The 14,294-nt window shown below is 32.5% G+C and overlaps 3 protein-coding genes across 3 annotated transcripts; 2 read left to right on the top strand and 1 right to left on the bottom strand.

Moving 5' to 3' along the window:
- Positions 1-632: 632 nt before the first annotated feature.
- Positions 633-1,398, top strand: LOC140174658 (uncharacterized). The gene is made up of 2 exons (XM_072200145.1): positions 633-827; positions 937-1,398. The coding sequence occupies exons 1-2, from the start codon at positions 633-635 to the stop codon at positions 1,396-1,398; spliced, it is 657 nt and encodes a 218-aa protein (XP_072056246.1).
- Positions 1,399-4,589: 3,191 nt separating this feature from the next.
- Positions 4,590-6,935, top strand: LOC112706054 (uncharacterized). The gene is made up of 3 exons (XM_025757145.2): positions 4,590-4,872; positions 5,207-5,628; positions 6,270-6,935. Exons 1-3 carry the CDS (start codon positions 4,618-4,620, stop codon positions 6,709-6,711), a joined length of 1,119 nt encoding a protein of 372 aa, XP_025612930.1. The 5' UTR covers positions 4,590-4,617; the 3' UTR covers positions 6,712-6,935.
- Positions 6,936-7,018: 83 nt separating this feature from the next.
- Positions 7,019-13,462, bottom strand: LOC112706053 (aldehyde dehydrogenase family 3 member H1). The gene is made up of 10 exons (XM_025757144.3): positions 12,587-13,462; positions 9,554-9,622; positions 9,340-9,436; positions 9,035-9,241; positions 8,807-8,922; positions 8,599-8,703; positions 8,257-8,429; positions 8,070-8,160; positions 7,780-7,929; positions 7,019-7,414 (listed from the first exon to the last, which is right to left on the bottom strand). Exons 1-10 carry the CDS (start codon positions 12,806-12,808, stop codon positions 7,172-7,174), a joined length of 1,473 nt encoding a protein of 490 aa, XP_025612929.1. The 5' UTR covers positions 12,809-13,462; the 3' UTR covers positions 7,019-7,171.
- Between the last annotated feature and the right edge of the window lie 832 nt (positions 13,463-14,294).

Here is a 14,294-nt window from a genome sequence, read left to right as displayed (position 1 = left end):
TTGGCAAACGCCTATACATGAACAGATCAGAACGCTCACATCACCAAAGAAACAAGAGGATTTTGTCTCCTCAATGAGAAAATGTTCAAAAAAAAGCAATAATGGACTCCTCGTGAAATGTGTAGGAGAAGAAGAAGGAAAAGAAAAAGCATAACAACTGCATGGAGCCACTTGCGGAGAAGAGGGCCCTGATTTGTACCGAAGGCTCCAGAGGTGGGGTATTTATTGGTCGAAAATGAAGTCTCATTGTGATGAATTACAAGCTTCCTGCAAGGCTTGTCAAGAAACAAAAGAAAGTACGCAGATATGTAATGTTCACAATTGGCAACAACCTATTATAGAGTACTTCGATGTTGGAGTTTTTCCTTCAAAAAAATAGAAGCTGGGAGATTGAAGAAGAGATCATAACGCTACTTCTTGCAGAAAAGTGAGTTGTTCAAAAAGAGTTTTATCAGAGAGATGCTAAAATGCGTTCGAGATGAAGAAAAAGATAAAGTCTTGGAAGAAGTCCATCAAGGAGTACATGGAAGACACCAAGGAGGAAGGGCGTTGTGGTATGAACTAATCTGGATCGGCTATTATTGGCTAAAAATGAAGGAAAATGCAATCAACTGGGCCAAGAGGTGTCCGCAATGTCAAAAGCATGTAAACTTGATACATGCGCCAAGCGTGCAGAAGAAAAGTCTCAAAACACCATACCCATTCCATACATGGGGGGTCCGATCAACCCCCCATCAATGGGAAAGAAATGGATTCTAGTTGCAACAGAAAGTTTCACTAAGTGGGTGAAGGCTGTGGCCGTCAGGGAAGCAAATGTTGAAGCAGTAGTGAGATTTATCAAAGAAAATATAATATGTAGGTTCGAGCTGCCAAGCATTCTAGTGTCCGACAATGGAACCCACTTTGTTAACCAGAGTGTGGGGTGTTCTTGAACAGTACCAAATCAAACATCACAAGTCTTCCCCCTACTACTCGCAAGGCAATGGTCAGGCAGAGGCTACTAACAAGAGCCTTTTAAAAATACTCACAAAGATGGTGACCGATGTCCATAAAGATTGGAGTGAATACCTACTACTTGCTCTTTGGGCTTACAGAACAACTAGACATGGAACAACTAGAGTAACACCCTTCTCGTTGGTTTACAGGGTTGAAGCTGTACTGCTAGCAGAGATTGGAGTACTCACCGCCAGGATGTTGTTAGACGAAGCAAGGGATCGTGAAGCTGAGTTGAAAGAATTGGAAGAAAAAAGAGAAGTTGTGGGAAGCAAGATGGAAGAATACCACCGGAGACTAGCATTAGCTTATGACAAGCATGTTCGGCCCAGGGTGTTCCTAGAGGGTGATCTAGTACTAAAATTAGTAGACGCAGTAATGAGGAAGATGTCTTTGCCAAAATAGGCTCCCAAATGGGAGGGTCCTTACATTGTTTCTGAAGTACACCCCAACAGACATTGTATCCTACTGGACCCAGATCATGGAACAACCACTAGCCCCATCAATTTCAAGTATGTCAAGAAGTACTATGCCTAATTTTAGCTTTAGTAGTTAAAATTTCAATTCCAAAAGGCTTCTTTATCAAGAGCCAATGTTTATGTTATATTATTCTGCAAGCATCTTGCAATGCATGAAAAAATTGTATTAGCAATCATACACTCAAAAGTTGTGAATGATGCATCTTAAGAAATTTACAGTATAAAATATTTCTAAAAAGTGAAGTGTCCTATCCTCTAAGCTCCTTAAAAAATAAGAGAGAGAGAGCATAAATAGGGGAAGAAAATACTAGGTACCTTCATTTTTTTTGGCCTAAAAAAAAGACAAAAAAATAGCTGTAGATAATCCTGCTCTTCTTAGAAGCATGCCCTCCCCCTGCACACAAAAAAAGTGTATCCAAATAAAATGATCACACAAGCAGGTACAGAAAAATAAAATCCCTGGAGGAGTATGCATAGTATCAAAAAAGGGGGAAGCATAACACCCAAAAAGAGGTGTACAATGAAAATCATAGAAGCAGCAGGACAAAAAAATACTTTGTCAAAGTGTTACATATTTTACAAAATAAAGTGCTGAAAAACTATCACAGCTTCAAAATATCACTGTAAAAAATCACAGAAGAAGCAGCCTCCTTATGCTTGGCTAATTGCTCTCGCTCCAGGTTGACACCGGCTAACCTAGATTCCATGGTGTTCAAATCAGATATAAACTTGTCAACCTTTTCTTGAAGAGTAGAAATATCAGAAGAGAGAACATGATACTCTTTAGACAATAATTCTTTTCTAGCAAGATCAGATACCCCAAGTAGAGGCTCCAATTTAGTAGAAAGGTTCTCAAGCCAACGACCACTAAATTTAAATAACTTAAAGTTATTTAGATGATTTTCTACTATATCCCGATGAGCACCCCACAAGTCTGCAAGGAAGTGTGAAGTAAAGAAATTCCATGCGTTTAGGAAAGCTTGATACCCAAGCTTCTTGAAAAGACAGTTTAGGTCACTTGGAAGCATAAAGGAAGGAGCCCAGGATGCAATCTCAGATAAAAAATTCTTCGCATCACCATCAAAATACTCAAACTCATCACAGACAAAAACTGAAAAGCAAAACAAACAAATAAGAAAACATTTTTTCCATAAAAAAACCTACAAAATGCTGGCACACCTAACAAATGAAAAGAAATACAATGGGACACACCAGAAGAAGCACTAGTTGAGGGTTCCTTCGTGATATTAGAAGTGCTTGAAGCTTAGAAAGTGGACTCAGAAACAATATGAGAAGCTGATAAATAGCAAAAGATACAAACATACACACAAACAGCATCAACAAAATCATGTATGCGAATCTCAAAAAAAAATATAAATAAAAAAAAGAAGAAGTGGAGTAAAGCAGTTGTACCTAGACCAGAAAATATCGTTCGGATGGAAGTAACATCACTTCTAGTAGGATTCCCTTGGCAGGTAACACCCGGCTCAATGTCAACATTGCTCTTAAAATTTGCTATTACTCGTGGGCCATCTCGAACAACATCTTGGGTAGTACCCTCATCAGGGACGTTGCCAACAACAAATGAATTAGGAGAGTTCCCATTGACCCTTTCTTGAGAGCTCTCATCGCTTACATTTACCGGATCAGAAGATGCATTTGGAATTGTTTTCATTTTACCCAAAAGACGATGAGACCTACACTTTACAGCACTTCTAGATAAGCTAACCATTGGACAATAGACTTCCTTTTCAAAATGGTTTTACACTATAAAAGGACCTCAACCCACCTCTTTAAAAGACAAACCTTTTTTATTTCTGAAGTTGAGAAGCTAAAAAACCCATCTTTTTCTCTCCCAAAATTTCTCTCATTGTTCTTCATTTCATTCATCATCTTCACGAGTAAAAACTGACATTCGGGTATTCCACCAGAATACTCGACAACCATTAACCAGCCCTTGTCCACTTTAAACAAAGCTCATTCATCCTCTTGTGACATTAGTGGAGGTCTCAACACTTGTTCTCCACCTCTATTTCTCATCATTAGTTCTTGTATTGCTTATTTGTCATTAATAGAAGTATTTTTCTCACAAGTATACTTATCCTGAATCTCTCATCTTAATCATTTTTTTACACTTAGGTTTAGTTTGGTAAAGCTTTTACTTTTCAAAAGTAGCTTACAAAAGTTAACTTTTAAAAGATAACTTTTTAAAAGTTGTAGCATTTATTTTTGGTAAATCAAATAAAAAATAACTTTTAATAAACATAAGCAACATCAATTGTGTTTGGTAAAATAGTTTTTAAAATTTAAAAATATTATAATAGACATAAATGCAAATATTAAATTTAAAAATTAGTTAACAAATGAGGTTATATTAGACTTTTAAATTTTGAAAAGTACGAGCCAACTTTAAAAGCTCTATCTTAGGTGCTTTCAAAAGTATCTCGATCTTTTAAAAACTGCAAGTACAAGCATATGATTTTTTTATTTACCAAACACAAAATAAGGAGTTTGAGCTTTTAAAAAGCACAAACACCTCTTCAAAAAATTTTACCAAACCAAGTTTTAATCTATTTTTTCACAAAACTCACCCGAATCAAACATACAAGTAACATTTTCGATTTCAAAACATTTATGTAATATTGGATGTCATTTCTTTTATTCATGTGTTTTACTTTTATCCTACAAAATATATGTTAAAAGTTTAAAATATACATTAATAATGAGATAAACATATATATATAAATATATAATAATTAATTTTAGTGTATAAATAATATTTTTATTTTTAATATTATACGTAATAAAATTTCAAAAGGTTGGAAAAGAAATTCATCAGATAAAAAATTGAAAAATGGTTGAAGATTGTATGCTCATCATGGATGGGTTACGTTGAAGTTAGTTAGATGAAATGAACGCGGTAATTTAATTCTACAACTACGGTTAGTAGTCAAATCCCAAATCAAATGTGATCTGTATGTTGACCCCACAAAAAAATCTGAGCTGTATGTTTTAAACACCGGGAAAAGTATTTAATAAAACAAGAAAAATTAAATAAAGTCTTCGCTTTGCTAATAACAGATGGAAGTAGCTAATAAAAGCCTATATATATATATAAACAGGCACCACCAATATTTGGGTTTCCATGCATTCGTTCACCTCTCTTTGTGGACGTTGTTACTCTTACACGTATTCTCTTCTACCTCCCTCTCTTTCTTTCTTTCTTTTTCTCCTTCTTCTCATGGTGCAAGCTTCCTGCGTCGTTGGCTTAGATTCCCTTCGTAAATTATGCAAAGCCTACAAATCAATCTTCAAAAGATGGTTACGTCGTAAGAAGCAACGATTTTCATCCTCAACGAGAAAATACAACCAAGAATCTCACAACCATCTTCATCATCAGGTAATCACACAAATAGGGTTATCAAATATACGATGATATATTAATATTAATACATAAAGATTTAGTTTAGCAATATGTTACCAAAATGTCTTCATAATAATCTAGGTTTTCCATGATTAATTAGCTCCATTTTGCAGCTGATTTAATATAAAAATTCATGTGCAGTTATCTTTGTCTAAAACTAATAGTAAAAAATTATTAGATTATAATTTAGTCAAATATTAAATTATTTAACGATTCTCGATAATTAATTTTATACAAGACAATTGCACGTGAATTTCTTGATTTAAAAATAGACCCGTCAATGAAAAATCTATTTTGATCCTTGCAACAGAAACATTTTGATGAAGCTAGCCAAGCGGGTGCCTCCTTCAACGGAAACAATGACAATTTCAGATCGAATAACGACGATGGTTCTAGAAACAACAATAATGGTCCATCAACGAGTTCAAGAAGATTATCAAGCTTGCATTCACAAAGACATAGGGCTAGCAGAAGCTGTGAATCCATACCCGCATCACTGTTATGGAGCAAAAATGGCAGCGGTTGCAACAGTTTCAACCTACCGCCGCCGCAACTCTCGAGAAGCTCGAGTGCTCGGAAGAGCTTCTCTTCTACAATCATGTATTCCAGTTCATCGTCTGCGATGCTAAAACCGCAACCCATCGAGATGACGGTTGAGTGCACCCTTGAGGAGTTGTGCCATGGATGCATTAAGAAGTTCAAGATCAAAAGAGATGTCATCACTCCTAATGGGTTAGTATTTGTATTTCTTGTTTCCAATCTTTCCTCCTCTTTCTAATTTTTAGCAGAGAAGTGTTAGCAGCAGATTTTATGATTTGTAGTTATCAATTAATTATCATTAGTATGGTATGAGATTATATTTAATGACGTGGAATTACTCATTTTTCTTTTGCTGGTTAAGTGACTGCAAGATTTTAATAAAAATACTTGCCCTATCTGACATTCGCAACAATCAATTAATTTTACATGAAAATAACTGTACTTGAGTAATTACCTTAAATTTGTTAGGAAGTAACTCCATGATAAAAGACTATATAATTTATTAAGAAAATTTTTCCTTAGTTTAATGAAAGCAACAAAATGTTAGTTCTATTAAAATAAAAAATTATATTTAAACAACCAAAAAAAAAAATTATAATGTGAATTTCACTTGTTCATTTTTTTCTTTGCAGAATCTATATATCATATGTAACAATTGTAACATTCAATGGTTTTAACTACTTAACACTTCAAGAACTTCTAAAATGCAGTTAAAATAATAACTAGAGTTGGAACTATAAAGCATGTAACGAGTTTTACCACTTTGATAATTTATCGAATAAATCCTATCCCTCATAAATGATAAATCCTCTTGATTTTGATGGTGTGTATAGGGAAATGTCTCAAGAAGAAGAGATCGTAACGTTAAATGTGGAGCCAGGATGGAGAACTGGTACAAAAATTACATTTGAAAGTTCCGGAAATGTTAGAGCTGGTTTATACCGAGAAGACGTAATATTTTCTATATGGGAGAAAAAGCACCAATTATTCCGAAGAGAAGGTGATGATTTGGAATTGGTGCTTGAAATTCCCTTGGTAAAAGCACTCAGTGGAGGCATAATACCGATCCCATTATTGGGGGGAGAAGAGATGAACGTGAGTTTTGAAGAAGATATCATATTCCCTGGTTTTGAGAAAGTAATCTCTGGCCAGGGCATGCCAATTTTCAATGATCCAGACAAGAGAGGAGACTTGAGAATTAAGTTTCTTGTTGAGTTTCCAACATATCTCACTGATCAACAACGGGCTGAGGTTGTTAGCATATTACAAGAGTAGTCTTCATTCTCAATAGCAGTTGGAGTTTTTTTATTATTATTATTTTTTTATTCATTTTCATTCATTCATTTTATTTATTTATTTGTTTGTTTATCCGTATTATTGAATAGATTAAGTTTTCATTCATCAGGTAGGTTAAGATTTGAGAATGAGAAAGATGTACATTTGTAACGTTGCAGATTAATTGTTAATTAAAGTTGTAGAAAAGAAACCAATTTAATTTATCTGCTTGCATTGTTTACAATTTCAATTTGATTATGGTCAAGTTCATGCTATCTCAAGAGTTCTGAAAAACACAAAAGAAATATTTGCTATCTCAAGCACAAGCCTTGCTTATTGATTTTCTCATTAAACAAAACAAAGAAAAGAATATCACACATTCTTAGTACACAAGGAGGCGAATTAGAAATAAAGTAAAAAAAAAAAAAACGTTAATATGAGACACAATTTATGGAACAAATTAAGCCTTGGAGGACCATCCCAAAAGAGCACCAATGATGCTAAGAATACCACCACTAACGAGTGCCTTCATCACCCTCTGTTTTGTTTCTGTGTATGGTGGATACCTTAGTGATGCGTCTCCACCAAAACCACGATAAAGAACTGCTTTCTTGTGAGTAAATGCTTCAAAGGAGAACCTTCCATGGTATGAACCTGTTCCACTGTCTCCTACTCCCCCAAATGGCAACGTGGGAACAATAAGCTGCACCAGGAAAAGAGAACAAAACAGAGATGAACAATATTCTCACTTCATATTAATATTAATATTTGCATATTTTAGGAATACATAGAAATGATTATAAATATTCTTCATATATGGATGCATCCTCAATCTTCTTAGCTGAGATGCTTAAATATTTTGGGGGAGTGAAACATAAACATTTTATGAGAATGATCTTTAGAAACATTATTAGAAGGTTATATTATATCATGATTCTTCTTCATTTAAAATGGAAATAAGGGTAACCCTCCAACTCTGAATGGTTATTTAGTTCTTAGCACACACACACATGCAAGCTCATGCATTGATTGAAAAGATTATAAAGAAAAAAGACAAATGAACATTACATGTAAGGCAATGTCATTGACAAGCATGCCCCCTGCAGAAACATTCTTCACAAACTGCTCCTTCAGCTTCTTGTTGTTTGTAAATATATATGCAGCCAGAGGCTTTGTTCTTGAATTGATCAGATCAAAACTTTCTTCCAATTTATTCACCTGTTACCCAAAAATCATGTATCATCATTATTGATCTTCCAAAGCAGCACATATCAATCACTATTGCAGATTGATAACAAATTGCAAAAACAATGTCATATAAAACAGTTATTTAGGTGCCTTGATTAAATTATTCCTACCGTGATGATGGGAAGCAATGGACCAAATATCTCCTCACCCATGATCAGAGAATCATGTGGAACATCCAATAGTAAAGTGGGAGAAATCCGCCTGAAATTAAAGTGATACAAGAGAATGATGGTGTCAATATATAGTACAATTTCACAGATGCTATGAAGTTAGTAAAAATGCAAAATGGGTACTTACAATTTGCTTTCATCCTTTTCACCTCCATGAATAATCTTGTCGGAAACCTTCTCATCGTCCAAGAGCTTCGCTACGCGAGCAAAGTGGTTGTGATTCACAATTCTGGATATATCTTTTGATTCCAACGGATTCTTTCCAAAGAAGTTCTCCAACTCAGTCTTCAGAGATTCCACCTAGAAATAAGAAGCACAAAAACACAATAAGCTATGAGAATATCATCCTAAATCATGATTCTAAACCTCCATCTAAGTTTTAAATAATGAATATTTTGGTTTCTCTTTTATTATTTCAAGATAATAAAAGCATTCGAATAATACTTTATTTCGAAAGAATAAATCATACCAACTTGGGAGCAAAGTCTTTTGTTGTAATAACATAATCAGGAGAAACACAAGCTTGTCCATTGTTGAGTCCCCACTTGCCAGAAATTAAGCGTCTAGCTGCTACCTAGTTAGATAAAAATTAATTTGAGTCAAGAATGAGATTCAAGAAGACCTAAATGATAGAATGTTACTGAAGAAAGATCAAAATCATGGCCAATGGTCAATACCTGTAAATTGACATCTGAATCAACAACTGCTGGACATTTTCCTCCAAGCTCCAGAACAACAGGTGTAAGGTGTTTTGCAGCAGCAGTCATGACTATGCGTCCCACTCTTCCATTACCTACAAATTCAAGAATTAATTATGACTTTTTATCCATGCAGAAACTCGGATACTGCAACATTCTTACTTCATCCAAGGAAATTGGAATAATGACAGGGGAGAAGTGAAGAACCTGTGTAGAAAATCTTGTCCCACTTTTGATCCAAGAGTGCACTTGTTTCATCAACTGCTCCTTCAACAACTCTAACACATGAGTTATCCATGTACTCTGCTAACAGTTTAGCCATCAGTAATGAAGTTGCTGGAGCAATCTCTGATGGTTTTAGAACCACAGCATTACCAGCTGCAATGGCTCCAACCACTGGATCAAGAGACAGCACTGGAAAAAAGAAGATAAAATATATAAGTAATATGTAATCGTCATATAGGTTGTTAGGATCAAACATATCAAACAAGTTCAACTGAATAATAACTTACAAATTGGATAGTTCCATGCAGAAATGACCAACACAACCCCAAGTGGTTCAGGTACTATTTCAGCTGAAGAAGGAAATGTTGATATTGAAGTTTTGACCTGAATTAAAAAGGAGAAAGGAAATTCATGTCATAAATTAAATAAACTGTGTAACCAATAAGGCATATTAATAATCAGTATCCATGTCAATTCTGATGTGCTAATGAGGCAAAATACCTTCTCTGGCTTCATCCATTGTTTCAATTCCTTCAATATGACTTCACATGAGTTTTTAAACATTCCAATCTGAAAAAATAAACAGGGAAATTAGGATTTTCCTCCACATTTGTTTCTATCAAGAGTTTCAAAATATGTTTGCTTTAGTAGCAACTGTCACAAGTTGAAGCTAACATTTAACAAAGATTTTAGCATCTTGATTACAATAGATTATTGTCCTTTTCCAATTACTGCAAAATCACACGTGTTATTTGTGTAAAAACTCACACGACATATTCGTGTGAATATTATAGAAAAATCCATCCTCTAGTTTGTCATGGTTTTACCTAGGGATGTCAATGGGGGGGGGGGGCGGGAGATGCCTCCCTGCTCCCATCCCCGCCCTCAGATTTGCTCCTCATCCCCGTCTCCATTTCCCGCCGTGGGGGAATATTGATCCCCATCTCCATTCTCCACGGGGATCCATTCTCCGCGGAACCCCATTCCCCATTTACATAATAGTTATAACTAATTATTAATTTCCATATGAATAGAGCTGCAAGTATCTATCTTATACAAAAACTGCACGAATTTATACAAAAGTCTAAATGACACGATGATGACTTCTTTCGAAATGACACAAGAGGGGGGACGCAACGACGAGCCAAAGGACAAAGCAGTGGACGAGGTGGGAGACGCGGCAACAGAAAGAGGAGAATGAACACGACGGCAGAATTACAAAAAGGAACGCCGCAAATAGAAATTACGAACGCGGTAAGAGTGATGACACAGTAAGGTGTGACGATGCGGTGAGAAGGGTGGCTATAGAGAGGTTTGATGAAGTATGGACAGCGTTTGGAATCTCTGAATTGAAGAAGGGTTATGCAAATAAAGATTAGGAGTTTTGAGTTTGTATATATATATATGTGTGTGAGAAATGACTAAAAAACATATACGAGAAATAAACTATTAAGGATAATTTAGGAAATTCATAAATTTCGGGGAATAGCGTGGACAGGGCGGGGATCCCCGCTCGGGTCCCCGCGTCTGCTTCAGGGGAATTTTGTCCTATCTCCATCTCCGCGAGAAAAATTTCCTACAATCGGATCCCCATTCGGGACAGTCCCCGCAGAGATCCCCGCGTCTCAGTCAGTTTTGACATCCTAGTTTTACCTTTATATTAAAATAAAAATAATATTTTAAAATAAAAAAAGGGTTGACCGAAGTGCTAAAACTCGATCAGGCCACACGCTTACAAATACTGAAATAAGCATTAAGCAACATACAATTTAACAAAAATCCAAAAAATTATTACAGGCTGGGCTTTAGAATTATTAATTCGCTCAAATTTATTTGTTTGCAACTTGATTGGGTTGACAAATTAAACCAATTTCTTATTAAACTGATGGACTAGTTAGTCACTGTTGGACTTGAACCAGAGAACAGACTTTGAATTTTGGACGTTTTAGCTTTCAAATGTATATTGGATTTAGCTAAAAAAAATCTCTTTTTGGATTTCTAAGTTAGAAAGAATTAGAATATTTTTGAATTAAGGAAGGTAAGATAGAATTAATGAGATTCACATCATACACCGATTTGATTTCTGATGTTTCAACTGCATTGCTGTCATCTTCAGATTGAACTCCAGACACTTAAAGATTTAGTCTAGAATTAATATGAACGTATATGAATTAAAAATTTTTGACTTAACACAGTCATATACTTGATCAAATCATCAACCCTCAAAAGAAAAGCTATTGAAATAATGCTTTAATAATGCGGAACATTTATTAATATAGTATATTTTAAAAGGTGAATTTTATAGTATTTATAATTTGGTGTTTATCTTTTTGTCTTATTTATTTTTTATAATAATTTTTGAATATTTAATAATTATTTATTTTTATATTTTTAAAATTAAATATTAATTTTTAATCTTTTTTAATAAATTAGACAAACACTTTTAGATATCATAATAATTATTATTCTAAAGAGTAATCATGATTATACTTTAACTTTAAGAAAGCATATTTTAAAAAAAATAAGATACGTATATTTATAATTTTGTCAATTCTTAATTTTATATATTTGCCAAGATTTTTTCCTTGTAATTTCAGTTTCTAATAATACATACATCGTGCTTGAAATTTATAGTAATATATTTAAAATAGTTATAACTAACATGAATTAGGCCGGTAAAAATGATTTTATTTATTTATTTATTTATTTTAGAGTAGAATATACAAGATATATTAAGTGGAAGAGTCATTTATTGCAAATCTAACATTCATGCATCGACAATGGAATATTTTAACTAAATAATACACACGCAGACAAATATCATTCAAGAACTGAGATTTCATCTTCTACCAACTAGAGACCAATGATTATTTAATTTAGAGGAATGTTAGGGGTAACAACTTTCATATTTTGTAATTATCAATTAATCATTAATAATGTTTTTAACGGTGTAAGATTATATCTAATGATAAAAAATTATTTACTTTTTTTTATAATTAAATATTGGTCAAAAAACACAAAAATTACTAACTCCCTAGATTTTTTCTTTCATTTATTTTTTCTCCTATCTCAATTCAGAAAGCAAGAACAACACTTCCCAAATTTTAATTAAGGGGGAGGAGGGGAACTAGAATGCAAAAAATAGAACTTTCAGAAATAAGTAAGAAAAAATTAAAAATAGAATTATAATTTTAGTATGCTTAAGTGTAAAGTATTATTTGTGTAAAAAAAATCTAAAAAATTAATTATAATATAAATTAATTAAATTAATTTTTTATTTTTTATTTTAAAATTTAAAAAATTATAATAATAATTTTTTTTGAAATAGATCTATTTTTTAACTAATTAGTTTTAGTTAGTTAGATTTTAATTTAAATGACTATTTACATAATAAATATAAAAATTAATTATTTTTATTAATGTACAGTATGTACTGTTACTAATTAAATGTAGGTATGAAATTATTTTATAAAGATACACTGTTGAAAGAAAATTGAGATAAAGGGGGAGAGAGAGGAAAGTGAAAAGATTGACCTCGTAGACGACGGTTTCGAGCGGTGGCTTGGCGAGGTCGGAGAGAAGAGCATCGATGATCTGTTTCTCGTTGTCAGTCACCATCTTCAGCAGTGCCTTCACCTGCGACACTCTCCACTCGTAGCTTCTAGTCTTTCCAGAACGGAAGCTCCCTCTCAGCTCCTTCATCACCATCGACGCCGCTTCTCCGTCAAACACAACCTTCTTCTGCAACGACTCCATATTCAACGGTCGATCTCTTTTCTTTTGTTTTCAATTTGATTTAATTTCGCTGACGTCAGAAGAAATAGAGTTGTTTCTTTAATCTGTTGGGAGAGAAGTGGCGTGGTAAGGACTCGAATTTATAGGGTGAAGACGTGAACGTTATGTCTTATAGTTTTGGCGGTGGCCGGTGACGATGGTCAGAACGTGTGGCGTTACACACGCAAAATCTTTTTTGGCCTCTCCGCTGTATTTTAAAATGCTTTTATATATTTAAAGATAAGATGGAAATAAATTTGATTTGTGATTTGAACACTTGCATCATGTTAACGTAAGAGTGCGCTAATCAAAACATTATTATGCCATGTAAGTCAAATTATCTCTAGATTATCTAATTGACAAGGTGTTATGTGATGATTTGTACAAATATATAGTAATGTATTCACATGTTAGTGAATATAATGCATTTAGTTTGACCTATTTTCATTAAGTATCTCAAAAACGTCAAAATTTAATTGGACGTTAGTATAAATTTTTATTACAGTTATATATTAGTGAATAATAAATATTTTATTATTAGAAAAAATAGTTTATATACAAAATAAATTTAGAAGAAAAAAATATTTGTAAACTTAGTTTGATTATGTCTTCCATTTAGATACTTCTTCAATCATTGATTAAATTGTAAACTCTACCTAATTTATTTATTTCATGTTTTTCATCCTTAAATTTAAATTGATATTTAAAAATAGGTAGGTTTCTGGTGGCTATATTCTTTTGGTGGCTAAGGTGGCCAAGCTCAATAAACCAATTTGAAATTGACATATGTTACATTTAAAGAAAGTGGATGTAGGCTTTAACCCTTCTAACCATGATAACTCTACTAATAATCCAAGAAAAATAAAATATTTCAACTCTAAATTATAGTAATTAGAGAAGTTTTATTGTGGTATTAGTTTTGATGATTAAAAATGGTAAAAATTTGACTTATAAATAAAATATTAACACATAATAAAAATATTAAATTTAAAATAAAAATAATTCTTTCTTTTATAATTTTTTATATATGATTATTTTTATCAAAATTATTTCTTATAATTATAAAAAATAATTTTTAAAAAATAACACAAAAATAATTTTTTAATTATAATTATAATTATTATTTTATTATTATTTTTATTTATAAAAAATATTTTTATAATTATTTTTACTAAAATTATTTTTTTATAATTATTTTATTATTATTATTATTATTATTATTAATTTCTAAAAACAACACCAAAACTATTTTTTTTAATATTTTTATTTTAAAAAATAATTTTTATTATTATTATTAAAATAATTTTTTATAATTTCTTTTGTAATTTTTAAAAACTAACACTAAAATGATATTCTTTTTCATAATTTTTTATGATTATTTTTAAACTAATACCAAAAGACTGAATATCATTTTGGTGTTAGTTTTTTAAAATTACAAAAAAAATTATTATAAAAAAATTATTTAGTA

Source organism: Arachis hypogaea, chromosome 8 (assembly GCF_003086295.3).
Source record: "Arachis hypogaea cultivar Tifrunner chromosome 8, arahy.Tifrunner.gnm2.J5K5, whole genome shotgun sequence".
NCBI classification, from domain to species: domain Eukaryota; kingdom Viridiplantae; phylum Streptophyta; class Magnoliopsida; order Fabales; family Fabaceae; genus Arachis; species Arachis hypogaea.
The sequence above is the reverse complement of the archived record's forward strand: the minus strand, read 5'-3'. Positions and strand labels throughout refer to the sequence as shown.